The sequence below is a fragment of the Felis catus genome, chromosome A1 (assembly GCF_018350175.1).
Source record: "Felis catus isolate Fca126 chromosome A1, F.catus_Fca126_mat1.0, whole genome shotgun sequence".
In the NCBI taxonomy this organism is placed as follows: domain Eukaryota; kingdom Metazoa; phylum Chordata; class Mammalia; order Carnivora; family Felidae; genus Felis; species Felis catus.
The window spans coordinates 10,106,158-10,134,075 of record NC_058368.1 but is presented as its reverse complement, the minus strand read 5'-3'; the positions used below and the strand labels follow the sequence as shown (position 1 = coordinate 10,134,075).

Below are 27,918 nucleotides of genomic sequence, written 5' to 3'. Positions count from 1 at the left end.
AAATTTAATCAATTCCATGTTGAATGCTAAGAAAAGTTTTAATTGCACAGAGTACCCAACATATCAAATATAAATGAAGGGACAATCAGGAGCGCTATCAAAATGTATAATACAGGAAGTTGTTTAAAAAGAATAGAAAAATTATACTAAGGACCCATAAGTCTTCCTCTTTATAAGCATATGTAGCGATTCCTTCAATGCAGGTTTTATATGTAAATAGGAATTTTTTTCTTTTTGAAGAACTCCATTGTAGCTAGGAGATGAAAAATGTACTGATGTAACAATGTATTATGGTAATGTTATAGCTTCCTTCTTTTTTGCTTTTAGTGTTAGGATTGCTAAAAGCTTATTTAAAACACCCAACTGACATAACCCGCTTTCACCAGAGGACACTGCCAAGTACGTTATCCTTCCCCCGTCACTATTTGGTTCCGCGTTATCCGGCCTCTTTCTACACAGGTCATTTTGATGAGAGAGAGAGGCCAAGGGAGCTCAAGTTTCAGGCAGCGGGTGGCAGGTTACCGTCCTCTCGACCTGGCCAATCCTCCAGGGACCCCTCCCCAGAATGTTTCTCCTAAGGATGGGAAACATACTTGTCTTCCAGTGAAAGGTGTCCCAGGCTTTTTGTCCAGCCACGTTTGCAAGAAAATAGCCCTGCTAACCATCCACTTGCTGGGGTTGGGTTCAGACGAGGAGGAGATCCCGAGCAGAGGACCGCTGATTTATGCAGGATCCACAGTCAACGCCCAAGTCAGACCGGCCCCTCAAAGGCTGCCCGGGGAGCTCCCAGGATGCTGGGGTTCTAAGCAAAGCATTCAGGGTGCTCCCTCTGCCTCTTTGGAGAAGTGTTCAAAGGGGAAGATACCCCTCCGGGCCACTGGGCCAAAGCCCGCCCTTCCTGGAGTCAGCTGCATCGGGCCGGCCAGGGCATCCCCAGGGAAACGGAAGACAGGAGCCTCCCTCGGGGGCACAGGGACGGACAAGCAGGGGGAAGTGCCCGCCTGCCACCACCTCTTGCCTCCCCCCAGCCTTCTGTCTCGGCACAGGCCTGGCAGGTAGCAGGGACCACAAAGTGTTCAATCCAATCAGATAAATTGATTGGGTGTCTCTTCCGATTCCAGAACACTTGGAAATGGCAATTCTGCCAAAAGAACCTCCGTCAGAGATGATCTGGGTGACAGGCTGCAGTTGAAAACGTCATCTATTGAACCTGAGAAAAAGTTAACGAGGCACGTTATTATCGTCACTGGAAAAACAAAGCCAAAAACCCAACAGTGCCTTAAAACTCATACAACATACAATGTAACCATTTCAATAATTAGTAGAGAACCTTGACTTCCTCAGAAGAACTCAAAAACCCAAGCAGCTTTTTATGGTTGTTTGTCTACCAGTAGGATATGGATCATTTGCTTTTCCAAGGGCCGGAGTAGATGTGCAGAGTTTTCCCACTTGTGAATAAAGGCCCCCAGTTGGCGAATAGATGCCTAGGACAAAGGTCAGTTTTTGCAAAGGCGAGAAGGGGATGGCACTAGGCTGATGCACCAGGGCAGAGCCAGCAGAGGCCAGGCTGGCCTGCCTGCAGGGGGTTGCAGGCAGCTGATGCATCTCTGGCTGTGTGACCTGCGACCTGCGGTGCAGAATGATGGCTCAGGCCTCAGGCGGGGCTCCAAGAGTCCCTCCCCACAGCTCTGTCCTGGAAGTGGCCCCAGCTTGACTCCTAGTCAACTTGCAAGGAGGCACTGGACAACTTCACAAGCCCCTTGGTGTCCCCTGGATGGCAATGGTCATCCCAGGCAGCCGCACTCACGGGCGCCAAGGCCAGTGGGTGGAGCTGGAGAGATGTCACAGGAGGGACCAGGCACCTGGGACTGCAGCCACCACCGGGCAAGTTAATCCTTCCCCCCAAGAATCCGTGTATGATCCCCCACAGGGCTGCAATGGAGCGAAGCACAAAGTGATTTTGTAAGGAACACCCAGATAGAGAAAGCTAAAGCAATGCAGAGGGAGGGAGGGAGTTAGGAGGAGAAAGAGAGGGAAAGGGAGAAAGGTGGGGGAGGAGAAAGGGAGGAGGAAGAGGGAGAGAGAGATCAGGGCTGGGGGAAGCAAGGAAAGAGGAAGGAGGAGGAGGAGAGTGAGAGAGAGAGAGAGAGAGAACACGCGCGTGCACACACACACACAAACACACGCACACACGGGAGGGGAGGGGCTATCTCCAAGACAAGAAATCCTCAGGAGTAAGCCTTTTTGCTATAAACATCAGAAGAAAGCAACCCTCGTTAAACATAATTGAGACTCTTGTTTTTTTATATCTGAGTATTTTTTAACCTGCAGGTTCATAGAGATTGGTGTTTTTTCGTGTGTTTGTGTTCGGGCTCTTTCTTCTTGCAATTAGCAGCAAGAGTCCTGGTTCGAGGAAGTTGCCTTCGGGCCCAGACTCACGTGGGACAGGAGAATGGGCTCAGCGGAAGACAAACCCAGACGAGACTGGACGGATGTCCTCTGCCTGAGCCACAAGCAGACTGAAAAGTCGCACCAGCTCCTGAGGGGGAAGCACTGGATGCTAGGATCTAGAGTAAAATCTGGTAGGCGGAGCCTTCTCCAAAGCTATTCTTTCGTGGTCTTACAAACCCTTTCAAAAGTTTTTAAAGATACATATCGCCCATGGTTAGTCTTCCCCCAGCTGCTCCTGGTTGTTAACATTCTGTTGCCTTGAATATGCACATCAGGAAAGCATCACGCTTTCATAACAGTTAAATTGTTGTTAATATTTAAATGAGCAGTAAGATGGACTTACATGAACAATGTATTTAAAAATTGTATTCTGGGCATGCTGCACACTATAACTGCTACGTCAGAAAACGTTAAGGAGCCTAAGAGCCACCGCATTTTTTTCTTGGTAGTAAACATTTCTCACTTCTTACTTTCTGAAGTCCGTGATGTTATATTTCCCTTTTATCAAGAGGCCTTTCTCTTTCTTCCTTTTTTTAAATGTTTATTTATCTTTTGAGAGAGAGAGAGAGACAGAGACAATGCACAAGGGAGAAGGGGCAGAGAGGGAGACACAGAATTCAAGGCAGGCTCCAGGCTCCGAGCTGTCAGCACAGAGCCCAACGCGGGGCTCGAACCCACGAACCAGGAGATCATGACCTGAGCCGAAGTCCAACTATTAACGACTGAGCTGCCCAAGAGCCCCGAGGCCTTTTTTTTTTTTTCAATTAATTGTCCACTCCCATGATTATTCTACCCTCTTATTTACCTTCCTCAGGTACTTGAGAATTTGTAACATACCTCTGGAAGTGACACTGAATTTTCGGTCAGAGAAACTGCTCCTTCGGATTAAAGGTTCACTCATTTTTTCCAGAAATAATTTAATTGTCTCCTTCTTTTCTGGACTTGTGCTTGACAAATTCAGAACTTTTCCTTCCACCTTTACAGTAGAATTGCTGAGCCCAAACCAATAGAAGAAATCAAATAATGCATCAGCTTTGAATTCATACGCAAAGCTCAAATGTTCTCCATTAACCACCTTGTTTCCTGGAGGGAAAAAATTTTGTACCGCCTCTTGAAAATCAAACTGAAAGAGAGAGAGAAGCGTTTAATTAATGTCACGGCTATAATGTTATATTACAGAACCGTATATTACTATAGAATTCTATTACTGAACTAACGACTGCCCAAATATCCAAAATATCACCTATCTTCTTTCTTTTTCATTCTGACATATTTTCCAACGGTTGACTTTTGTTTTTTAAAACAGACCTTCGCACTTACACCTTATCCATCTGAAGCCCTTGAACTGCTTGGTCACATTGACCTTTATTGTTACCCCGTTTCTAACCGGTTGCTCGAAACCAAGCTCATTTTATTGGTAGTGATAATGAAACCACAGAAAACGTATGGGTCTGGTTATAACTCAGCTCTAGGGACTCAGCCTCGCATGAAATGCCACCGACCCCTCTCTATGTGGTTAGCAGCCCTGGAATCCGACTGACGCCAGCTTACCTGAAGCCGGTAGCTTTCTCCGATCACTGAGGAAATGACCATGTCCATTCCATGCTCTATCTGTCTTCTTATCTTGGGGTGCCTTGTGTTCACGAGAAACGCGTACGTTCTTTCTAGGAATTAGAGGCACGATTCAGACGGAGGTGCGCACGTGCGACATCAACATACTTCTCAGCATTTGATAAAGCAGTGACTCCCACCTTATTTGGAGACTTTGTTCATTTATAGCCTCCTCTGCAGCTCCCTCAGACCCTCACTGTAAGGCCTAACCAGATTTCTAGAAAAGTTATTCCTGAGAACCTTGGGGATGCAAAGGAAGCTCTGGGCAACTGTAAAAGCCAGTTAGAAAAATCAGCTCCAAGTCTACTCTGTCACTCTTGTCTCAAAAAAATAAAAAATACAAAAAATAAGTCCCCTTCCCCGATTATCACGGATGAGAACTGACTCCCACCGTGTGCGTCCGGCATGGGGAGCTCACGTCACTAGGAAGAAAATCCCTCCCACTGTTTAAATAATACGATGTCTCTGCCCCCGCAGGTGTATCCTTGGTGGTGTGGTGCTGGTTTGTTTTGGGGTTCTTTCTTTCTTTCTTTCTTTAATTCCTTATGTCCACTTCTGCCCAATCCTACACAAGCTAAACAAAGAGAAAGTTGTTTCTTCATTAGGAAATTTGAAATATTATGAACCAATGATCTCGTAAATTTTCCAGTCCCCAGAATCAAGCTCCTCGGCCTTAACAGTCAAGTGTTGTTTTCTAGACGGACACGTTACATGGATTCCCACTCTCTGTTAAAGGCCACGGACCAGCCATTATGTGGGTTTGAGAACTGAGTATTTTGCATTGGCTTTGGGAGTCAAACCTACGGTCCCTCGATAATTAGTCTTACATCCCTCAGGAATATCATTTGAGCTAACTTTTGCACTAACTTTGTTCATCTTATTTTTTTTTTTACCCCTGTTTCCTTTCTCCCAAATTGCCATCTTGGGGGGCACTTTAAAAATATAAATGACCTTATATCCTCTTTGAGACAAGAGATAAAGAAAGCAAGCAAGCTATTTGAGACCTTGAACTAACTTTCACACAAACCAAACTAAGATCTTTAGGTTCGTTAGATGCTAAGGGCTACCGCACTCCACAGTCGTGCTGGCTGGGCAGGTTGCGCACTGCACCACTCTAGAGGGTGCCATTCACATTCATAGACATTGTCTATTTGTACAGTTATTATGACAAACTTCTGGAAAGGATTAGTAAATGATGTTGAGTTACTGGTGGCTTTTTCTAGTTTGCACAAAAGTGCAGCTTAGCACCAAGGTTAGACGTGTTACCTTGCTTATAACTTTCATAATTTAAACTTGACCATCTCAAGCTTCTGTATCACAGCAGCTCTTTTTTTCATGGCTTTCCTTACAATCGCACAGCACTGGGTTTCTGTACCTCCTTCCAGGATAGTTGTCACACAACCGTATACCTTTTACAGGCCACCCGCAAATCCACAAACATTTCCTGCACCACTCCCTGCTACTTCCATTAAAATGTAAAAATGGAGAGCGCTCTTATTCTTTCTTAAGACTCCTCCTGAGAGATCGACGCAGGAGGTGTACTTGATACGTCTGTGAATTACATTCCCGTCTGTGAATTACATTCCCGTCTGTGAATTACATTCCCGGAGAACTCTCCGGCTTTCTGGTCATCATCAAGCCAAATAACATCAGGGGCTCAGATGCTCTAACAAGCGCTACTTGCTACCTTGTGTTCTGTTCCCAGCCCCTCCTGCCGAGAGAGCATTGTGGCTGGATTGTCAAGCGAGTGGAGAATCTGAATGATTCTGAAGGAAATAGAACAGAGCAGCAGCTCCACGAATCCGAATGAGAATCAATGTTTGAGAGAGTCTATTTGGAATTTGCAGATCGCTTCTTATTACTTTGGGCTCCTTTCAAGAACGCTATTGAGAAGTAGGATTAAGAAATTCTGCCTCTATCACCGAGCATTATGCCCGTGGCTTTCCCCGCAGAACACTGTGCAGGAAGCAGGGAAGACGGAGATATTTTCCTATCGGAACGGGAAGTTAATGGAGTGGTTATCAGTAAATCTGATTGCTTGGAAGAAACGGTAAAGAGATATCCCTCCAGTCGAGATTTGAAGGCCACAGCATGAAACATAAAAGCCTCTACAACAGCTCTTTATCTTAGTTTTCTTATCTGTTAAGTGGGTATAAGCACCTCATAGGTAGGATGACTATACATCCTAGTCCCCCTGGGTTAGACCTTAGTCCCAGCATAATTATTAACAGGACCTACTTTCATGCTCGAAAAGGTTCCCGTTTGCATGAAAGTCGTATGGGGCTGTTGCGACCATCAAGGACATGAGCCTATGCCTCACGCACGTGAGTGTCTGGAATGTGGCAGACAGTATTATATATCATCAGCAGCGTTCCAGTCATTTTTGCAACCCTCGTAGACTCAGAACCTGATAGCACTTCCTGCCTAGACAGGAAGTACAAGACAAAAGCCCAGAGACAGATGGCTTCTGCCCTAGGATCATGTAGAGGTTCTGCAGGCTGGTGCTGTGCTTCAGATGGTCTAACGCACCAGGCTCCTTGCCCCCAGCGTTGTCACAAGCTGACATCTACCTTGTCTACTCCGTGCACAACTTGTACCTCATTAGCATGCCACAGTCCACAGCCCCAGGAAGCAGCATCAAACCCAAAATATTTATATACCTACCTTTTGAGGTGTCTTTTTTGGTCTGTACGTTAACAAAGAACAGCATTGGCTTGCTCAATATAGTTTCCCTGTAGTCTTTATAATCGCAGTAGTTGGTCAGTTCCACATACCTACGAAAAAAGCAGAGATAATTGCGAACGTAATATACCCTTCCATCTAGGTCAGGAAGGGGATGTTCTGGACGGGCGCCTGCCACATCCACAGAACTTGTGAGGGAAATAGCCTAACGTGTGCCCTCTGGAGGCAGTCATCTTTTGTACGATATAAATAAATCCCCTCCCTAGTCAGCTGAGACATAAGGACACAACCTGAAGGTGGCCCTGGTCTTTGGCGTGGCCTGGCACCAATCCTGGGCTCTCAGAGGCAGCCTTCGCTATGTGATGGCCAACACCGTCTATCTTTTGGGCCCTTAAGAGTTCACTGGAAGCTAGAAGTGCTCTGTCTCTCCGGATTGAGAATGAATTACACCCAATTAGTGGGATAAGTTGGGTGGGTCTGAAATTTCCCTCTTCTCCTCCCCCTGTCTTGCCTTCTCTGATCCCTAGATCCCAGCCCCCCTATAGATTATGCAATCAACCAAGAGTCATATGAACTAATTCATGTGTCCCCGATCCTGAGCTTTGTGCAGTGAAGAAAAACAAAAAAATACCACTAATGTTGGACTTTTGCCCATGACCCTATTCAGACTAGCCTCTTTGATTTTCATTCATTACCCCAGCCTGGGAAGTTCTTCTTCACACGTTGACTCTGTCATCCAGGATGTCAGCTTTCTCCCCCTATCCTACAGATTTTCCAGGTAGTTTCTATGTTTCTACCTGTATTGTTGATCGAAAGACGGATCGAAGTGCAAATTGGCTTCCCTCAAGACGATGGCTAATTTTCTATCCATACCTCAGCTCAGACGCCACATGGGCACAGGCAGGCTGAATGGCATCCAACAGGCTGGAGGATGTGTCTGCCACCGTCCCTCTTCAACACAGAACTGGTTCCCCATTGACCGGCCCAGCTGTGTGCATGTGCATGGAATGAATGGCCGCCCTGCCTGACAGCACAGGCCGATTTTGCTATGCTGTGATGTGTTTGCTTCCTACATCTAGTCGCTGGCAGAGACAGCTGGAGTGTTCTTTCTGGCTTGTTGTCCGTCCAGTGCCTGATGTGAAAATCACAGCCTTGGAGAGAGCCCCACTGCAGGGAGCTGTGACCACCCAGCCCTATTAGCCTCCCGCCCCACCCCACTTCCCATAACCCGCTTAGGGGGGCCAGCGCACGAGACCCAGACCTGGGCATGGGTTGGGAACACGTGGGAGAATATCTACCCCCAAGGCAGAAAAACACAGCTTTGGCTTGTCTGTCTCCCAGCTTGGTTTCTTAGAAATCTGTATCATTCTCTCTTTTCTGGGGATTGTCAGACCTGATTTCGAGAGCTTTTAAAACCTGACCCCTGATGGAGTCTCTAAAATGCTTCCTGCCTTGTATTTCATCAGGCTTTTAATGTAGTCTCTGCTTCCCACTCCAGGGACACCGGGTGGTCAGGGGGCTTGTCCAGGGGTGGGGAAGGGGCAACAGGGCTGGTGTATTCCGGGGAAGGGAAGCGGGGACAGGTGTTGACATTCAGGGGTGGGGTGGGGAGGGCAGGAGTAGGGGAGAAGGGGTGGGGGGCCAGGGGGAATAACAAGGGAACAGACTGCGGAAGATAATGCAGCCCAGGGATTTTGTATGGTTCTTCTGTCATCCCTCTCCTGCCCTTATCCTCACCTGAGCAGCACAGTGCCCAGTGAGAATGGGGGAAGGGGAGGCGGGGGACTGAGGGGGAGTGGCCCTTGTGTCCCATAATCAGCAAGGAGAGAATGTTCCTGTTCCTTTTTGTCCCAATTGGCCAACTGCCAAAAGGCACTGAAGAAAGGAAGCAGAAGAGAAGGGAGAAAGGGAACCGTAATTTGCCGAGTTCATTTGCTCTCATTCATTCATTCAACAGCATTCACTGGGCGCCTACTGGGTGCTGGGCACCAGGCAGGCATCGCACGTGCCTTATCACACCTGAGGGGCTCAGGGCCTGCGAGGTGGGGCTGGGATAGAGGGTGGCAGTACTCGGGTGCCCTCCCAGCCCCTCTGCCATCATCTCTTAACTGTCCAGGACCCAGGACGACCACACAAGAGTGGCCTGGGACAGGCTGTGTAAGGTCTATAGTCGTAGGGGGGGGGGGGGGGGAGAGGCGCAGAGGGAAGAAGAAAGGAAGAAAACTCTTATCTGGCGTCATGGAAAGGAAAGGACAATTGGAGTAAACATCAACAAGGCAGATGCGTGAAGCTGGGGCAGAGTCGGATGTCACTTGTGACCCATCCAAGGCAGATTTTCATATTCTCCTGCCTTGTTTGCCATGGAGCTAATTTACAGTCACTGAAGCATTTCATCTTTTTCTCAAGGTGACTCCTCTGCTCTCTCAATATCCGTGGTCGGAGTGTCGTTCTCTAGGGCGTGAGCACAGCATTTGTGTACAACACGTCTGGAAAATCTGCCGTCCCAATTACTGTTCTGCTGTTGCACGTTAACAGTGCAACACTCGCCTCTGTGCGAGGCCCATCAACATCCAGTCGAAGGGACCCTCGGTTTTATTCCGATGAATCCGCAGCGTATAGGAAAAAGATGCAAATCTCAACTTAGAAATGATCACTGGTTGGGAACATAATCAGTTCTCCCCCGAATTCTCTGGAAGGTTTTTTTGGAATGCGAGGGGGCTCAAAGAGCTGTTGTCTGTCACGATCAGAGAAGGGGGACCGGGCAGGGAGTGGTGGGGGCTTCCGGAGAGTCGCACGCTCACTGAGTTTAATGCATAACCTATACATGTGTCATCCTTTCTGGAGTCTGAATTTCATAAGATGCCCTGAATAATAAAACTATGCTCAACATAATTTAATTTTCCTTTGATGATTTAGAGGCACTTTTAGGATCTTAACGGGGCTGTAAACATCACCAGAGAGCATGTCAGTTATCACTATGCCACAGATGTGTGAAAATGCTGCTATTTATATGAGAGCTCTGTAACAGAATTTACAGACAAGAGATTGTTGCCAGATCCCTGCTTAATGAACTCTCTATTTAAACCAGGTCACAAATAAGAAATACCTCCTTAATTCATCATTCCCAGCCTCCCAGGTACGGTACAATTGTTAAACACCTTGAAATTCCAGATAAATTAATAAATGCGAGCACTCCTTTGGAATTCACTGTTACAAAATTTGGATATGTAAGCCACTAAAATACAAAAAGATTGAGGACCTGGCTGTGAAGTCTCACAGGTATTTAAGTATCTGGCATTCAATCACTGGCTTTATTTTAAGATGAGCCTTACCAGACTACATTAGGGAATAGTGATTTCATCTTTAATCGTGCATATTTCTGAATTACTAATGCAAATGTTGCTTCTTGTGTACTGGATGCTTGTTGTATTAGCTGAAATTATTAAGGATGAAAAGCAAATGGTTTAAGATAGCTCTCTTTAAACTCTTATTTCTTCATGGCTTTTACCCTGGCCCCAAAATGCTTCTAGGCTGAAACTTTCTATGCCTGGCTTCAATCCAAAGATTGAAAGGCAGACCAATGTGACGGCCTTTCGAATGCACAGTGATTCAAAATGAGAAGATCGAAGTCATGCCCTAATTGACAGGCAGTGTGAACTCCACTGCAGAGCCACATCTCACTGTGACCTTGGGTGAGTTACTCAACCCATCTGAACCTGTGCCCTCGTCTATAAAAGGGATATAACAGTATTTCTTTCTGGGCGAGGATTCAATGCAGTGCAAGTCACACAGGTGTATGCACTTGGGCCCATAATAGATGCTCAACAAACACTGTCAGTATCTTTAATCTGAGCCAACTCTGCTGGCCAAAGGGTGAAGTTCTATAAACTTGTGCCACACCATCAAGGCTGTGTTCATCTGAGTGACCGGGGAAAAGGACAACGCAAGCATCTGAGAAACAAGTGAGCAAGAGTTTCTCCTTCTTTGCTCCAATTTCTTTCCTCGGTTTTTCAGTCTGGAAGCTAAAGCTAAAGTTTAATGAAGGCAATGCCAGAAAGGTGAGACCAAGAAAGAACACTGTACTTTTGCTCCTAGCAAACCAGGAGTGGCTGAAAGATCACTCCCCTCTGAGCTGCCTACCTTTCTCTGGGGATTCCTTCAGGCGTTACATCATTTCTAGCACAATCTGAAAAGCTGCCCCAAATTTCCCTTGGCTCCAGCAAATGAGTGCTCAAAGGCGAATAAGAACTCAACCCTATGGCTTTTCCATCTGAGGGGGGGGGGGTGTGTGTGTGTGTGTCCCTGCATGGGTTCATTTAAAACAATATGGAGAGTGAGCACAGAAAAAGAGGCACACATGTTGAAAACAGGCCCCGTGTAGAAGTCCCAGAAGTTGCTTAGAGCTTTCATAATCCTTTGCTACGACACTAAGCTCAAGCGTTCTGCCCTTGGGAGCAAGCAGGATGGCCCTGCCGTGTTTCCAGTGTTAACTTGACAGTTTTATGTGAGGCCTCAGCCTAAGCTGTCAGACAGCTTCTCTTTCACTTCCTCCCCTCCTTCTGCCCCAACTCTAGGGAAATTAAGCAATGGCTTCAGATTTATCACTCCGCTGTCTGCCGATTCGAATCAAGGATGCACATGTTCATCTACTCATTCATTCATTCATTCATTCATTCCTGATGCTCAGCTCACGCGAAGCGCTGTCATGGCACAGAGAATGACGCATTCGTACGTCCATTTATTCGTGCAACAAATACGTACTGAGCACATGCACTGCGCGGCGGGGGCACAAGGAAGCAAAAGGAAATAGTCTGGCTCGCAAGAAGCATCTAGTCTACTAGGAAGGCATAAGAAAATGCACCACTTCGATATCAAACGATAGACAGGTAAAGCCATGACCGCTGGACCATCAGCACCGGCGTCACCTACGAGCTAGTAAAACTGCAGAGTCCTGGGCTCCTCCCCAGTTTTGTTCAACCTAAACAACCGTGTTTTAATAAGATCCCCAGGAGGCCTGTAGGTTTATTACAGTTTGAGAAGCACCGGATCGAAGACACGGTCCCTGCCATCGAGAGGCTCACAAACGAATGTGATGACTCAAACACGCAAATGCCGGAGAAATGCATAGCTCTCTGCCTTCGTGTGTCCAACCTCCACTGGCTTATGCTCTAGCTATTTAAATAAGAAAGAGCAAAGCAGGAGGGGTCTGGAGTTAGAACCGTGGACTGAGCTGAGACAGACGAGAGGGACCAGACGTGCCACCACTGGGTGGGCCAGAGCGGCAGGGAGGTGTCCCCAGCAGGAATCACGGGTTAGCCAAGCCTTGGGGACTGTGGGGTGGCTGTGCTCAGGCCTGCAGGCGGGCGTCTGGCAAGGACCAGGTGAGCTGAGAGCAGGAAGCAGCCCGGAGTGTGGCCGGAAGCCCACAGCAAGGCTCCTGAGGAAAGAAGGCAGCAATGGCACGAAGCTTTTGAATCATCAGATCTGGGGTTGATTTCTGTCTCGGCGACCTCAGCAAGGTTATTTTAGCTTTGCTGAGATTAATTTCCTCACCTGTAAACCCTGGCTAACCAAAAGGACCCCCATGAGGCGGCTAACAGATTAAATACTGCGTGTGAGGCACTTGGCTTACGGGGCTGCAAGCATTTGTCAAGTGGTCAATATGTCACCATATCCGATGTCACCATATCCGAGACTCAGACACGGGGGCCAAGGCTGAGGACCCACACTGACTGACAGGGGCCGCAATGCTGCAATCGCGTCTACACCTCCGCCTCCCGTCGGGGTTCCCCCAGGGAGGTGGGCCTGGGGCCAGCAGACACAGCCCAACGCTTCCCACGGCAGGTGGAGGGGAGACTTGCCCCTGAAAATCTACCTAGGCTCCAGCCCTGACTCCACCCTCACCTCACCCACCTGTCTCCCCGCTGCCCCCTGCACCCTCTGCCCCCACCCCCCACCCCCGGTTGCTGACCTCGAGGTGGGTGTGACTGTCACCATCTAACAGCTGGTCTCATATGGGCGCACATGGTCTCATATGCGTCTCTGTTTTAGTGGCTTCCTCAAGGCCGCTGGATTTACCTTCTCTTCTAGGCTGATTATCTACAGTGCGTCCTGTCTGATAGAAGTCCAGTTACTTCCTTGTGGATTCGGGAGACCTCTGGGAAAGCTGCTGACGTGTACAGCAAGCCAGAATTCTTCTGGCTTCCAGGCAGCTGGCTGAGAGCGGAGGCTGACAGTTAGACAATGCTGCACAGAAGCCCCCGTGCCACGACTCACCAGCACCTTACTTAGGCAGGTTATTTAATCTCTGCGTCCTAATTTCCTCATCTGTAAAAAAAGGGAAATACCAACGGAGCCGACTTTGAAGTCTCTTGCGAGGTAACGGCTGTAAAATACTTTGTACCATCCCTGGTACTCAAGTAAACATGAGCAGCCGCCCGTAATTATTGTCATACTTATTTTTATCACCCGAATAGCCTCTTTGATGCTAGGGAATCTCCGAAAAGGAGGCTGGAGCTCCTATTTGCACGCCACTACATCTCACTAAGGGGCTGCATCTAATTACAGGAAAAACGTGTGTGCGTGTGTGTGTGTGTGTGTGTGCGTGCGAGTTAATGGTTACTTTCACCTGGAATCCTGAGCAGGTTGTGTGTATAATACGGCTGCAAATTCTGAGCTTGAAAGAAAAAAATAACAGGAAAGAGCTTGCCATGAATCTCCCAAAATTAGGACAAATTTTTAAAGAAGGCTCTCAGGAGTTCTGCAGCCCTGGTGGCCATCCCTCAACCTCCCCTTCACCCCGAGTTCCCTTCGGCTTATTTAGTAGGCATAGATTTGGAAAAACGTTCAAGTATCAAAAAACACACCCCAGTAAGTTGGGCCACCAAATCATCCTCTTGTCTGAATGAGTGACTCATATGAACGTCAGGGTCAGTAGCCCTAAGCGTTTTCGTAAAAGACACAGCACACGTTTCCGAGGCCTCAACGAGGAAATCCTGCTTACGCTGTAAGCCGACCCACACCAAAAATAGTTGTTGAATGACAAAAATAACTGAATTCATTGATAGAGCAAGGATCCTTAACTTGGATCCAAGTAGCTCATAAATTACCTGGATGGTCAGCAATGTTACTGTATATATACACATCTGGGGAGGTGGTCAACATAAATTCTCGAAAACCCAATAGTCTGAAATGATTCATGACCGTCGCTTGGCTTTTTCGTTCCCTGGCCATTTGGGGGGCTCTTCTTGGTTGGGGGCCATCCCGCATCTGAGGGAGGAATATGGTGGCCACAGGAAAGATGAAAAAGTTGTTGGATTCCATCAACTCTAGGTCTTAACTGGTCATGAAAAGGAGGAAGTATGTGCTGGGGTACAAGCCTACTGTGAAGATGGCTGACAAAGCAAAGTCAGACTGGTCATCCTCGCCAGCAACTCGAGGAAGTCTGACATAGAGCACTGTACCACACTGGCCAAGGCCGCTGTCCAACACGACAGTGGCAATAATGTTGACTTGGGTATGCCATGCAGATAATAAATAATGCACGCTAGCTATCATTGATCCAGATGAGTCTGTGATCTTTAGAATTGTGCTGTAATGGTCTGTTTAAAAGTAAATCATGCTGTTTGTCTTTAGTAAAATGGGCCAAAGCTTACGGAAGGAAGGAAGGAAGGAAGGGAGGAAGGGAGGGAGGGAGGAAGGAAGGAAGGAAGGAAGGAAGGAGGGAAGGAAGGGAGGGAGGGAGGGAGGGAGGGAGGAAGGAAGGAAGGAAGGAGGGAAGGAAGGAAGGGAGGGAGGAAGGAAGGGAGGAAGGAAGGGAGGAAGGAAGGAAGGAAGGAAGGGAGGGAGGAAGGAAGAGAAGGGAGAGATGGATGGAGGAAATGAATCACTGCTTTGGAGTGATAAATATTCTGAGAGAGGAAGCTCTATGCTATCCCCAGAACCAAAGACAACCGGGTAAATTTGGCAGATCTGAGGAGACAACTTCGGATGTCTCCATTCGGACTATCTGCCCACTTTGTAGTCCATGAAGACAAAACTTCTCACTGCTGCCCACAACTCAGCCTTCCCTCCCTTTCTAGAAGGCTATCTCCATCCAGATCAGGTTCATCCTTCAGGACCGCACACCCGCCTATAAAAGCCTATCTCCCCTGCCATAGTATGTCCCCTGAGAGGAAGACAGATTGTTCATTCTCTCACCCAGATTATTCTCAGATACTCCTTACTATTTCCCAGGGTTCAAAGGCCCTCACTCAACTGCTTTGACAATGAGAACCCTGTAGTTGCATCCTGACGGCGCTCTGGTCTGTGTCACCTGGCCATTGTTTACTTTGGACTCTATACTCCAGGGGAGCACTGCCCTTTAAGAGTCTTTTGTGTGGGAGGTGCTCAAAGCAAGAGTGCACACTTTGACATCGTTTTAAATTTTGCGGCACTGTTTGCTAAGACTGAGGAAGCTGGCTATGTCAAAATGCTAACCTCTAGCTTCAATTAATTCTGGACATTTTAATGTTTCATACTCTATTCTCAGATACAATGGTTACCTTTTTAAAATAATCTTTGTAAATATAATTTCTAACTCAGTTCATCCCATAGTCCCCTGCATATGGGTGGGAAGTCTCCATTCATCAGAAAGAGAGAATTTTTTTTTTTTTTTTTTTTTTGGTGCAAAAAGAAAGGGTGAAATTCTTGCTGCAGAATGGCTTTTCAGGCATTCAAAGTCCCCTCTCTCTTTGTGTGGAAAAGCAACATTTTTCCCAGCAGCTTTGAAGCCAGTATTTTAAACATCTCATTTTGTTTGCTTGCCCTTCTTGGCTCGATCCCACATACAAGGTACCACGGTGCTCCTGTCTTTCCCAATAGCAAAGGCTTTGAATCTTAATAGGTGGCCAGCTTACTCATCTCTGATTCAGACTCTAGACTGCACTGCCTGCTTCCCGATACTCCGTTCCACACCGCAAATATAAGACACCCCCCACACACACACACAAGCACAGGGTGACCTCTGGAAGGCATGAAGCCATGTAGAATCAAGCATGACGCTCCCTCCTCCTTTACCCCATGATGATCAAAGCCTGCTTCGGACAGACTACAGCCTTCCGTCTGCAAGTTTGCTAAGAAGCGCTTCAGACACTTTGGCCACCACAGTGAGGCATCCCAGGCCCCCTCCAGCAAGTTAGGTTTGGGCCCAGCTCTGCCCCGGGATCCTGGAAGCTCTAGGCATTGCACCGATTTTCCCAGAACCTACCTGCCCACACCACAGCCCACTGGGCCCTCGTTTGGACTTCACAGGGCTTTGTTCCTTTCTCAGCCGCGCTTCTGTATTTTTTGAAAACCGAGGCAGGCCAAAGATGGGAAACTCTGAACTTCTGCACCTTTTGCACTGGGTCTCCTCACCGGCTAAAGCCAGTAAATACACAGAATCGAGCATCCTCTCCCCTCCCCACAAATGCAAAGCCAGGGCCTGAGTCTGTCCCCCGCAAACACCCCTGAAGGGCGTGCCTCGATTTGAGCTCATATGACCCAGTGAAGGAGCCAGAAAGGGAAAAATCACCCTCCAGTTATGCGCTCTCCACCCAGCCCTACGCCACGCGCCTGCCCTGATGCCCTCGTGGGCGGCTTCAAGTGGCAGCTGAAAAAATGTCATCACTAGGGGCGGAAAAGGCGGGGGGGGGGGGGAATGTGCACCTCCAGGTGACGTTAGTAGGGAGGCGATCGCACAAGTGGCACGAAAAAGGGAGAGTCCTGGTGGGGACGGGGTTGGCGGCCAGCCGGGCCGGCCGGGGCTCCCGGCACCGCAGCGGGGTGGAGGCCTCTGCGGGGACCCGGCGGGGCCACCCACCTCTTGATGTAGCTGCTGAGGCGGTAGGGCTGCCCGTCGAGGCGCACGCGGCCGTCGCCGAAGACGTTGAAGCCCCCGCGCGCCGCCGCCGCCGCCGCCGCGGGCCCCCCGGGGCCGGGCACCACGAGCTGGTCGCCGCGCAGCTGGAAGGCGCCGGGCTGCAGGCGCAGCAGCTGTGCCAGCGGCAGCAGGGCCAGCTCGCAGTCGCACGTCCACAGGCTGCGCAGCTCCCCCGACGAGATGGAGGTCAGGCTCGGCCTGGCCGGCGCGCACGCCACCCCCGCCATGCCGCTGCCCGGCGGTGCCTCCCGCGCCGCCCGGCTCCGGCGTCGGGTGCCGGCCGGCGAGCGGCGCTCTGAGGGCCCGGCGCGGAGAAAGCGGGCCCCGCGCCGCGCCGCCCTTTTATCCGCCCCGGGCGCGGCCGCCCGCCCCTCCCGGGCCCCGGGCACGACCCCGGACGCTCCGGGCCGAGCGCGCGTCGGGTTGGAACTTGGCACACGCTCCCGGCCGCGCCTGCTCGCCGCCGGGGGTTACTCATCCCCCTCGGGTCCGCCGCTCCACACCCGCGGCCCGGCCCGCCCCCGCCTGGCCGACGCGGCCGGGGGGAGGGGGGGTGGCGACAGTCGGCCCGCGGTGCGGGTCGGGCCTGGGGGAGAGGGGAGCACCCATCCGCCCGCGGGACCCCGCGCCCCTGCGGACGGGTGGGAGGGAGGGAGGCGTGGCGCTCTCCTGGCTCTCCCCGGCCGTCCCCGCCTGGGGTCCGGGGATCCGCCGGCCCTCCGCCCTCCGCTCCCAGGTCGGCCCCGAGTTGGAGTCAGTTACCAATCACTGACTCCCAGCCTGTTTGCTGCCCTTTTCCCCAGCATATCATACCCTGCATCTCCGCTCCTCTCCCTGATTCCTCCCCCTGGACCCCCACCACGTGGAAACTCCACTGATCATCATGTGATGATCACTTTCCCACAAGGCCTTCTTGAGTCCGCCTTGGAGTTCATCGCTTTGCTTCGGTTTGCTTCTCCTGCACGCGGCCCACAGGCCTCTCCGTGCGCCGGGTAGTGGGGATGGACAGGACCTAGCAGTCCTGCCTCCTCCCCAGCGTCCGTCCGTAGTAGGCTAAGCTCTCTGAGTCCCGGAATCTATTTAAATTTTTTTTTTCAACGTTTATTTATTTTTGGGACAGAGAGAGACAGAGCATGAACGGGGGAGGGGCAGAGAGAGAGGGAGACACAGAATCGGAAACAGGCTCCAGGCTCCGAGCCATCAGCCCAGAGCCTGACGCGGGGCTCGAACTCACGGACCGCGAGATCGTGACCTGGCTGAAGTCGGACGCTTAACCGACTGCGCCACCCAGGCGCCCCCCGGAATCTATTTATATGTTGAGTCAGTCTATAGATAGTGGAGTGCCAGCTATGTGCTCATTCTGTAGACATAATGAATGTACTTGACCTGAAGTATGAAAGGACTCTCTCATTCACTTTAATTAAACACCTGTTTCCGAAATACCCACTAGGAGCCCGACAATAGGTCAATTCTGAGCAGAAGAGGATGTGTAAGCACCAGCCCTGCCCTTGCTTAGCTGTCCGTGTGGTTACAGAGGGTAGGCAAGCATTTCAACAGCTGCGTTGCACTGAATAAAACGCGCGACTGAGGGTAAACCTGGAGTTATGGGGGGGGGGGCAATTCAGCTGGGGGTAAACCTGGAGTTATGGGGGGGCAATTCAGCTGCGTTTTGAGGAGCTGGGGAGGCTTCCTGAAGTAGGTAATTTAGAACACTAAACTGGATCTTTTTAAAAGCTGACTAGAACTTAGAGAATATTTTTAGTTTGTCTTTGTGTGCAACCCAGCATGGACCCCTGCGTAGGTTTAATCAAGTCGAACGAAGGGCCTTTCGCTCACATCTCATTGCAATCCCAGAATATAAATGAACGCCATTCACTCCTTTCTCTAGACATGGGTCGTTTTGCCCCAGGATCAATTCCCATTGCTGCGTCTCTCTGAACAAATCTAATTCACCCGATACATTGGCCACTACTGAATCAAGCTTTTGTGGGGAGGAAGGGGGAATCCGCCTGTGAAACAAGCAGCCAGGGGGATTCTTTCACAAAGTGAAGCCTGAGGAACACTGCACAGAGAATAGGTGTGGAGTGGGCTGGTTGTAGGCAATAGCGAGAGGCTGGGGTTGTGTTCACAGGGAGGGATGTGGCACCAGGTATATACCCATCGCACCCTACTGGGGCATTCATTCTTGCCCCAAAAGAGATCACGATGAGTGCTATAATAGATGTATTGACTCAGTACTCTGAGATCAGGGTCAAAGGGGTGGTTGGTTCTACCTGGGAGGCCCCAGGAAGAGTTCTCAGAAGAGGTGATGAGTGGGCTGGACTTTGAATACAAGATAGGAGCTCCCAGGTGCAGAAGCACCATGGATGAGAAGTTGGGAGAGAAGATGCTGGAATAACTCATGCAAAGAGAGAAAGTATGGTCTACTGGGGGAAGAATAGGAATTCTGTATGGCTAAAACAGACAAGGCCTGTTTAGGGTGAGAGGGGTGAGTTTTATAAGAGATGAGGCCAGAAAGAGAAGTTGGAGCCAAATTATGATAAGCTCTCTGAATCGTCTGAGAATTTAGGTTCTTGAGGCAATGGGATGCCTTTGAATGTTTTGAAGGAAGGAAGTGACATAATTATGTCTGAGCTTGGATAGACACCTTTGGTTATGGTCACGTAGAAGATGTTTTAAAACTGGGAGATCGAAGGCAAAGAGACTAGAAAGGAGACCGATGTAACAATCCAGGTAAGATATAATGAGAGTCTTCTGCTAGTTCACACAGCAGCTGTGGGAATGGAGATGACAGGATGAATTTGGGGCATTTTTGAACCAGGATTCAGCAGGATTTTATGAGCAAATAAATGGAAGCGGGAAGAGAAAGACAAAGGAGTAGAGAGAGACATTTAGACTCTCACTGGGGTACCTACACAGATGGCGTAGATTTTGAGCCACTTAAGGAACAGCCAAGTGGAAACGCGCAGGAGGCGGCTAATTAGGTGGGTCTGGAGTTTTGGAGAAAAGACAGGATTAATCATTGAAATTTGAAAGTGGCTAGCCCAAAGACAGTGGTAAAAACCAAAGAAATGGATGGGAGCATCTAGCTGATCAGCGGTCGGGTGGGAATTTGAGCGTAAGCCTGTAGTTTGCCTCCACCATGTTTATTGAGCACTGCTGTATTCTAGGACCGCTAGTTTGCCGAAGATTAAGAGGTGAATAGACCATGAAAAGGAGTAAAGGAAAACCGCATTCAAAACGGGGTCAGAAAGACTGGAAGGGTGGGGGTGCTGTCATACAGGCACCCCTCATCCCACTCATTATTTTACCTTCCCTATCAGGAACATGCTTACTTTCCATACCCTGGCAGGAGGAAGGAAGATTTTCTCCTTGCCCAGCAACAAACCCAGCCAATGGGAAGCTTCCAAACTCAGCCAATGAGAAACTGCCACAACTCAACCAATGAGAAGCCACCACAACCCCAAACTCTTACGCTCCTCCAATGAACTTTCATTCAAAATGGGTATAGCAATCCCTCCCACCAAAATCTGTTTCCTTTGCAGTAAAATATCAACGTTTGTTGTCTGAATAGGATTAAAGGAAATTTTTCTTTGCTTCTCCATAGTTCTCTGATTTACAATTCTTCTACATTTTCCAAATGGGTGTATATTGTTTTGTGCAGAAAAATGGTGTGAAGCACAATAAAAATATGCTAAAAAGATTCTTTCCTACTGTGTTATCTAGAGGTTTCATTGGATGCGTTTTCAGTAACACACCTGCATTTTTTATGGATAATTTATGCACTACCAAAATGCCAGAGAACGGTATGAAAAAGTGAACTGAAAAAAAAAAAACAAAAACAATTGCGTTTGTTGTAATGCCAGCCATTGTTAATCAGTGGAAAGCTAGAGAGATCTTCTCCTGGTTAGTGTCTTTTTCATTGCCAAAAAACCAACCAAGCAAACATAATCACCTCAAGAGAAGATATTTCCGGTCTGTTTTATACTGTTCGCCTGTTCACACCGTTGTGTTCATACTGTAGAATTGTTATTCTGCTTTTCTGACTCAACATCGTATGTATGACAAGTATCAAAAATTGTCTCTGTAAGTAGTATCTGAAGCCACTGCATTATTTTCCATCAAGAGGACTCTCCACTGCTGGTGTAGACATGCCTTTACTCAGGACGACTCAAATTGTTGCCGGTTTTTCCTTATTGTAAACAATGCTGCAATGGACATCTTTGTACTTCGGCTTCTTTCTGTATCCAAACCCGCAGACACGGAATTATTGAGATAAATGATACCACGATGCGAAAGGTTGTTGAAACACACGCCATTGTTTACTAAAAGAACACCGATTTGTCTTTTCGGGAGCAGGGAATTCTCATGGCTTTAAATTTTTTGGTAGTGGGTGTATGGTACCCCCTGGCTATTGACAGTCGTGCGTCTTAGATTTTACCAGTGAAACTAACAGTTTAGCTGTGATGTTACTCTTCAGCTTGGGACACTGTTTATAGCAGAACAATTACCCATTGATGAGTCTGTGGCTATGTCCACAGTTAGAACCAGGCAAAATAAAGATGGGGGCCATCCCCGTGTGCCCCCACTGGGGTGACTGCTCTTTGGCAACGTCACCAGCTTATAGGCTCAGTTCCTCAGTGGAAGTTCAAAGTTAGAGACCTTGATTCAAATTAACCAAACTCACAGCAGACTGAAAACCAAAGCCCCACCACCCCTGCCCCTGTTCTTGAATTTCCTGTCAGCATACAAACATCTGCAGGTTTCTCCCTCTTGATTAAAAAAAAAAAAAGACAGGGGCGCCTGGGTGGCGCAGTCGGTTAAGCGTCCGACTTCAGCCAGGTCACGATCTCCCGGTCCGTGAGTTCGAGCGTCGCGTCAGGCTCTGGGCTGATGGCTCAGAGCCTGGAGCCTGTTTCCGATTCTGTGTCTCCCTCTCCCTCTGCCCCTCCCCCGTTCATGCTCTGTCTCTCTCTGTCCCAAAAATAAATAAAACGTTGAAAAAAAATTAAAAAACAAAAAAAAAACAACAAAAAACAAATTTTTAACATTTTTACATCCCGTTTTTCTTTTTAGCTGCCTTCCCATCTCCCTTCTTATCTCTATCGTCCCTGAAAGAATCATCTAAATGCCTTGCCTGTCATTCACTCTTCAAGACTTTACAAACCCGACTTCTGCCCCATCATGACCCTGACCTTACTAAGTCCCCACTGCCTCCACGTGGCCAAATGTAAGACACCTTCTGTTCCATTCTCACTAGATAACACTTGTCCCTGCAATTCCCTATTCCCTTAGTTTGTGAGCAAGGTGCACGGTGTAGCAGAAAGTGCAAAAGCTTTAGTTTAAAACCCGACTCGGACGCTTTCTAGCGATGTCATCTTGAGCAAATTTCTGAACCTCTCCGACCCTTTGCGTTCTCATCTCTAAAATCAGTTCGGGACCGAGTGAGGCAGAATAGCTCCTCGGTTGGGCGCTCGGACTTGAGTCCCTTATCACCCGGGACCAAGGGCCAGTCTGCTTTGGGATCTTGAGCACATCACTTCTCCGTGCTCCAGTCCTCCTGTGTGTAAACAGCAGGGCTTTGCGAGGATTTAATGAACTATTGCAGAGTACTCCGAGCAGTGCCTGGCACATAGTAAGCGCTATTTCAGTTTCTGCTTTATGCCTACATCAGGGGACTTCTGCAAGAGTAGAATGGCCCCTGGTCCGTGGGCCCTTATTAAATCAGTGCCAGCTCCCTATCTTCTCCTGGTCTCCCCTGCCGCCCCCCCACCCCCACCCCGAGTCCCAGAGCTATGTCCTTAACTACTTTCCCTTTCCCTGGGTGGCTTTGTTTAAATCCTTGGCTCCCATGACCTCAGATCTCTAGCTCCAGGCCAGGCCTCTTTTCAGATTCTTACACCAACGTGCCCGACAGCCTGCTGACCTCTCCCTGTGATTTTCCACTGGCACCTTTAACTCACCGTCTTGCTCTGGCCCCCAGATGTGCCCCCCTTCCCACGTTCCTCATTCCAGGGAGGCATCGCAGAGTCGTGACGTCGTCCTAGACTCATCCTCTCGCATCCTGCCTCCCCCCGGGCCCTCCTCCACTGCCCTCCGCCCCAGCCAGCTGCCACATCCAGGTACAGGGGAACCTTCCTCAGGAACCTGTCGTTCTCTTCCCATCCTCACGGCCGCTGTCCACTTTGCCCTCCCTCGCTTTACCCCCGGACCATTTCAGCAGCCGCCGTCCCAGCCTCGGCCCCCGCAGTCCCTCCTCCTCACGGCCGGTGGATGAATTCTGCCTCCCCTGCCCCCCAAGCACCACAGAAGGTGACCGTGTTTGGAGACAGGGCCTTTAAAGAGGTGAGTACGTTAAAATGGGGGCCATCGGCGTGGGCCCTAATCCAATACGACTGGTGTCCCTATAAGTAGAAGGGGAGACACCAGACGTGCTTGCACAAAAGGACGACCATGTGGGGACGTGGCTAGAAGACAGCCATCCATAAGCCTCAGGAGAAGCTTAAACTGCTGACCCCTTGCTCTCGGGCTTCCAGCCTCCGGGGCTGTGAGAAAATACATTTCTATTCAAGCCTCCAGTCTGTGGTGTTTTGTTATGGCGGCCTGAGCAGAGCGAGACCCCTCAGATACCCCTTGTCCTCAGATACTTTGCTCCAAGCTTATGGAATATGGCCCATGGCTCCCTAAAGATGCAGACTGACTTCCCTCAAGGCTGTGCACAGGCTGTTTCCACTTCACAGCCCCCTCCTCGCTTGCAGGCCCTCCGTCGCTCTTGAAGACACAGTTTGGACATCACCCGCTCGGAGCTAAGTGACACGCCCTTGCTCCCAGACCCCAGGACAAATGATATATGAGGTGCACGCCCTTATTATGGGCCCTGTGCTACTGATTTACTTGTTTGTCTCTCCCACTAAAACCAAGAGGGGGGAAAAAAAACCACACTGTGTCTTGTGTCTTTTTATTCCTAGTGCAATGTGGTCCCGCAGAATATATCCAATTTATTTTTATTGGAGAATGAATAAATGAATGAAAGGCAGCATCGCGTTGTGGTTATATATAAAGTTCTTAGAATGGTACCTGACACATAATACGTACTATTGAGTGTTTGTTAAATAAGTGAACAAAAATACGCCGAACATGCTTCAGATCAGTTTTTTTTTGCGATGATATCTGTTGAAGTCTTACGAAAGCTAAAGTAGGAACATATGGGAAAATAAAAGCCCAGATTTGCAGAGAGATTTACCCATGCAAATCAGTTCAAATTCGTCGTTATTGTACCGATTCCTGACAACTTTAGTCATGGCTAAACGAGAATGGAAAATTTTACTTCTTTCCCTCTGTGCTTACCTCATTGGGCCCTGGCCGTGTTATTCTCTGAGTTCACCGCTTCCTGTCCGCCCAAATAAACACTCCCTCTTGGTAGCAGAGTTCATGTGGAAGCCTACCCAGGCCAGCCCTGCTACATTCTTTGGCACTTTGGTTAAACCTCTTTGCTGGCAGGGCACGGAGGAGAATGTGGGTTAGGATGTTGTAGCCGCTGGAAGCCTCTAGCACATGGAGAGTTTAGTGCAAATGACTGGAGAACCACATAGGAGAACAAAGGAGCAATGCCATTCTATGTCTGGTCGGGTGCTTGTGTGGCCCGGGTGCCTGGGGTGTGAAGATGCTGAAAACCTGTTCCTTGTCTCCAAGGGCCTCAGATCAAGCCGGCTACAAGTGTTCAGTAACTGTTGGAGAAGGAAGAAGACACAGAGAAGGAAGAAGGGGGACATGAGGGCAGCCGGATATGGGAGGCAGTGTCGGGAGGGAGAGTCTTGCAGCCCAGGAACAGAAGGGTTGGCTAGTCACAGGAGGCAACCAAGGGCATCTCCAGAACTTTGAAAGGGGGTTCCATGCAATTTTAATCTCATTTGAGGGGGCTGACTCTGTAATGGTGGTGGAGACGATTCCCACCTTGGACGGGAGGTTGCATTAGAAGGCCTGAGATAGCCCACCCCACTCTAAAGGCTTCTACTCTAAGGTGAGCAGATGGGGAGGGCCAGGAGATGGACCCAGGGAACTCCCTCCATAATACCCTCCAGATCACTGCTCCCTGGAGGAAGCAGATGTGCCAGACCGTTGTTGGGATTTTGCCTCCTCCCGCGTCTGTAACAGCATCAGCCATGACAGTAACCATCGTGACGATGGCTGACAGTCAGCGAGGACTTCTCTGCTCTAAGCGCCTTCAGAGGATTATCTCATTTAATCCTCCCAGCTAGGGACTATTCATACTCATATTCCATATTCATACTTTATGGAAGGAGAAACAGAGGCACATAAAGAACTCCAGCAATACGCCCAAAGGTATACAGGTGGTCCAACAGAGAAGCACTTTTCATAAACCCCGTTCTACCCCAGGTGGCTGAGCTCACATCCTGGATGGAAAGGGTCACTCCTCCCATTGGCCTTGACTCCAGAGCAGGGCGGGCAAACTCCCATCCACAGGCCAAGTCCTGCCTGCCACCTGTTTCTGTACAGTTGTGAGTAAGAATATTTTTTTAATAGTTGGCAAAAACCATAAGAAAAGAAATGCTTCATGACACGTACAAATTACATGAGGTTCAAAGTTCAGTGTCTGTAAATGAAGGTTTATTGAACACAGCCACACTCATTTGTTGACATATCACTTCATGTGTGCTACGGTGGCAGAATTGGACAGTTGCAACCGAGACTGTCTGGCCCTCAGACCTAAAATATTTACCGTCCGGCCCTTTACTGAGAAAAAGTGTCCGTCCCTGCTCTGTGGTCCAGTCTGGCACCTAGACCTCTCCAGAGCTTAGAGTACCCTCCGCCCCCATGTAAGAGACTCTGGATCACAAGAGAACAAAAGCCATCCCCAAACCCAGACCCTCAATCCCCCTAGGCCCTCTCAAAAATAATAACAATTAGAACAAGGTACTAGACTTAATGGCCATTGTTCACATTCTCTGGCAAGATAGCGGTGGCTCAGTTCATGCGTTCATTCTCCCAGTCATCCATTCATTCCGCGTTGGCTGAGCCCTGTGGCCTTGGTGCTTTCTAGGGTGGGTGAAGCAATGGGAAGTGGACCCACAATCTCACATAGTCCACAGTTTCCTCTAGTCTTAGACCCTGACCTTGATGGTCAGGCACCGACTTTGAACTTGGACAGGCCAGTGTTAAGATCCTGGTTCTCCCACTCCTGAGCTCTGACTGCACACAAGGGACGAAGGCCCCAAACCCTGCAAGAAGGGCGGATATTTTCACCTCCCTCCCATTTCTGTTAGGGGTGGTGGGCAAAGCACTTGGCATAGGGCGGGGCATCGGCCCAGCCCCAGAGAACTGTATCCACCCTCAGAGTCACCATCAACATTACCCGTGTTTTTGAAGAATCTCATCAGGCCTACCTCCGAGTTGGTAAAGCTGACACAGATTTAGAAAAAGCCACCTCTGACGTGTTCTGTCTTTTTTTTTTACAGATTTCATACCGGGAACCACTGTATTATCTCTAGGCCCCTTGATATTTGTCACGATCTCAAGAGCCAAAATGATTTGAATCAGAAAAAAAAGAGAGAGAGAGAGACTTTTCCTGTCACCAAGATCCTCTGGGATTGTGAGAAAACACAGAGCAGAAATAACCAGGATCTTGGCAATGCTGGGCTGACAGCAGCAGGAAGAGGGGCCGAAATCCTGGTCTGAACGTCAGGACTTTGGAATGCTGGGCCCGGCTCAGTAATCCTTTCAGAAGAAAAAAATGACAGGCACAGAATGTTCAGAAAGAAAGAAAATTAAAAAAAAAAAGACACACAAAAACACATTTTTGCCTTTGTGAGGCCTTACAGTGAAGGGTTTAGCAGAGCCCAGGGTTAGGAAAGCTGAGCTGGTCCTCCTTAATCCTGTTTTGGTCGGTAAATTACCAAAGCAGCCGAACAAGGGGAAGAATGAGTACTTGCTCACCACTTGTGACAATTTTGCAACTTTGAAAACCTTGCAATTCATTACCACCCAGTGATAGATGTTAAGGGTAGAAAAATCAGGATATATTGGGTTTACTTTTTTTATTTTATTTTATTTTATTTTTAATTTTTTTTTCAGCGTTTTTATTTATTTTGGGGACAGAGAGAGACAGAGCATGAACGGCAGAGGGGCAGAGAGAGAGGGAGACACAGAATCGGAAACAGGCTCCAGGCTCTGAGCCATCAGCCCAGAGCCCGACCCGGGGCTCGAACTCACGGACCGCGAGATCGTGAGCTGGCTGAAGTCGGACGCTTAACCGACTGCGCCACCCAGGAGCCCCGGGTTTACTTTTTTTAATTAATAAACAGAAGCTTGTCCCCAGCTTCCTCCCACCCAGAGGTAAGCACTGAGGGCTGGTCAATGTGCACCCCCCAGGTCTTTCCCTCACCTCGTAAAGTGAGCACACAAAGCACACTTTTGCCCCTAGTGTAGCCGGGTTAGTCGTTAAGACTCCGGGATCTGGAGCCTCGGGACCTGGCTTTGAATCCCGGCTCTGCCTTGCCAGCTGTGTGACTTTTTGGGTAAGCGCTTCCCTCTTTCTGCCTCAGTGTCGTCATTCGTGAAATGGGGTTCTTTATGGCACCCACTCCCCAAGGTTGTAATGAGGATTAAGTGAATTATAAGTAAAGTACTGAGAAGAGTGGCTAGCATTGTTCTGTGTGTGTGTGTGTGTGTGTGTGTGTGTGTGTGTGTGTTCTGTGCTGTGCATGTATTTATTAATACACGCATTTTTAAAGATAAAATTACATCAAGCTATTCATGGTATTTGGTAACCTTTCTTTTAATGGGTTAATTATAATATGTACGACTCTATATTGTAAGTATTTTAAGATGTTTCTTATTTTTCACTGTTAAAATTTTTAAGTTATTTTTTAAATATTTATTTATTTGGGGGAGAGCACAAGCGGGGAAGGGGCAGAGAGAGGGGAACAGAGGATCTAAAGCAGGATCCCTGTGCTGACAAGCTGACAGGCTGACAGCAGCGATCCAGATGTAGGGCTCGAACTCACGAACCACGAGATCGTGATCTGGGCCGAAGTCGGATGCTCAGCCGACTAAGCCACCCGGGTGACCCAAGGTGTACCACTTTAAGTTCCCAACAGCATGGCATGAAGGTGTCTATTTCCCCAAATCCCTGCCAACAATGGATATTCTTTATTTTATTCCTCTATTCTCCCCATCATTAGAGACTTTTATTGTTTTTGTTTTTATTTATTTTGTTATGAGGAAAGTTAAAATTTTTTCTTTATGTTTATTGG

The 27,918-nt window shown here is 48.7% G+C and overlaps 1 protein-coding gene across 1 annotated transcript; it reads right to left on the bottom strand.

The window, feature by feature from the left end:
• Positions 1–19: 19 nt before the first annotated feature.
• On the bottom strand, positions 20–16,982 carry MEDAG (mesenteric estrogen dependent adipogenesis). The gene is made up of 5 exons (XM_023250494.2): positions 16,586–16,982; positions 6,727–6,836; positions 4,003–4,115; positions 3,289–3,574; positions 20–1,210 (listed from the first exon to the last, which is right to left on the bottom strand). The coding sequence occupies exons 1-5, from the start codon at positions 16,870–16,872 to the stop codon at positions 1,086–1,088; spliced, it is 921 nt and encodes a 306-aa protein (XP_023106262.1). The 5' UTR covers positions 16,873–16,982; the 3' UTR covers positions 20–1,085.
• Between the last annotated feature and the right edge of the window lie 10,936 nt (positions 16,983–27,918).

Excerpts from the sequence above, each read along its gene's own strand:
- MEDAG (XM_023250494.2), bottom strand. The coding sequence starts at position 16,872 with ATGGCGGGGGTGGCGTGCGCGCCGGCCAGGCCGAGCCTGACCTCCATC. Across the intron at positions 3,575-4,002 it reads GAGAAAGCTACCGGCTTCAG|TTTGATTTTCAAGAGGCGGT; the intron begins GTAAGCTGGCGT and ends TCTCTCTTTCAG. Across the intron at positions 1,211-3,288 it reads ATTCAGTGTCACTTCCAGAG|GTTCAATAGATGACGTTTTC; the intron begins GTATGTTACAAA and ends ACTTTTTCTCAG.